General features: G+C 48.9%; 1 protein-coding gene across 1 annotated transcript in view; it reads left to right on the top strand.

The window, feature by feature from the left end:
• H257_10358 (hypothetical protein) overlaps window positions 1–985 on the top strand; it is a gene marked incomplete at its 3' end in the record, with an annotated part of 5,622 nt that extends 4,637 nt beyond the window's left edge. The window contains exon 5 of the mRNA XM_009836875.1: window positions 116–985. Within this exon, the coding sequence (XP_009835177.1) occupies window positions 116–985 (870 nt within the window). The remainder of the gene's footprint in view (window positions 1–115) is intronic.
• Between the last annotated feature and the right edge of the window lie 526 nt (window positions 986–1,511).

Here is a 1,511-nt window from a genome sequence, read left to right as displayed (position 1 = left end):
GGGTGGTGTCCCTCGCTACGTTTTGCGGTATGCGCTCGTTGATACCCTCCAATCGTTGCTTGAACGAGCAATTGCCGTGGTGAACTGCGACTGGGTGACCGATGCGATTGGAAAGCTCGATACAACATGTCCAGCGGCGCATCGGTTGCTCCACTATCAAGTCAACAACAAGTTTATCAAACAGCACGTCGATTTCGCATCGCAATATGTGCAGGACGAGGTGTACAAGCGTTTGTGCCACGACAACCAACACAGACTTGTACAGTTCATGGCTGCATCGAATGGAGTTGGCGATCTTGGTGTGCTTTGCGGGTATATCTTTGAAAGATACGTGCATTCGGTGTTGCCTCATGGTGGATCCTTTCGAATTCGGCGCCTCATCCAGCCCGACGGCGTGTGTCCGAGTTTGGTGGACAACGACGACCACTATGACGAAGGCAGCGATGACGAGGAGAAGTCTGACGATGCGATGGACACCGAGGGTGAAAATGTTGTGGCAGAAGATTTGGACCCGGGCGAGGGAAGCGCGGCTGCACCTGTGGTCTGGGACATCGACGAAGCGCAAGGCATCGTCAACGTCCCTCCGCACGAAACGGTCATGTTCGACAACGACAACGAAGTGATCACTGCTCCAAACGGTGTCTACTTGCGTCCAAAAAACCAGCATTTCCAGTCAGTGGACGCAATTGTCAAGCCAGACATCTTACTCCAGGTGACTGTTGCGGCAAAACACCCGTGCAAACAAAAGGGTCTGGGAAACGCTCTAAAACTGCTTTATCACCCCTTAGCACCAAAGCTGATCTTCGTGGTACCACCAAGTCGATTCGCCGATTTCAAGTATCAGCAGTACGTCCCATCCCCCGGCAAGGTCACAACGAACAAGTGCGTCATTGAGCAATTTGCCATGGAAGTCACGCCAATAGTGCAAGACCCCATGAAGCAGCCAACTAGCGAAGGCCCCAAAAAACGTGTGAAACGATCGTGATGAGTTGAGTTGGAGTGCTGTGGTATTCACGAATGACTTCAATCAAGAAATATTCTACAATAGTTGTTGTTTGCGCAAGTAGAATCCGTATAACCATCGAAAATGCGCAAGTATTTGTTGCGCAAAAGCAATATATTCGGGACGATATCTTCTGTTAAGCTGCATCTTTTGTATGTCCATTGGAGGACTTCCAAAACCTACACAAATCGCCGACACAAACAAGAAGGTAATTTTGTAGTTTACGAGTAATTGATGGCATTAATTATTTATACATCGTTAGTTATGTAATATATATAATTAATTAATCGTAGCGTTCCTGTTTCTCGTGGAGTTATCCCAATACACCATTTTGTCGATGAGGTTGTCGACGATTGGAACGCATTCGTTGCGAAAGGAGGTCGTAACTGCGTCGACGAACACTCCCGGCAACCCCAAGCAGGGTCAGTGTGGCTTCGAGCGGGTTGGAGTTTGGAACCAGTGCAAGGAAGATTCATCTCCTCTGGTTCTGGCGGCGACCAGTTTGTTG

Source organism: Aphanomyces astaci, assembly GCF_000520075.1.
Source record: "Aphanomyces astaci strain APO3 unplaced genomic scaffold supercont1.27, whole genome shotgun sequence".
NCBI lineage: Eukaryota > Oomycota > Saprolegniomycetes > Saprolegniales > Verrucalvaceae > Aphanomyces > Aphanomyces astaci.
The sequence above is the reverse complement of the archived record's forward strand: the minus strand, read 5'-3'. Positions and strand labels throughout refer to the sequence as shown.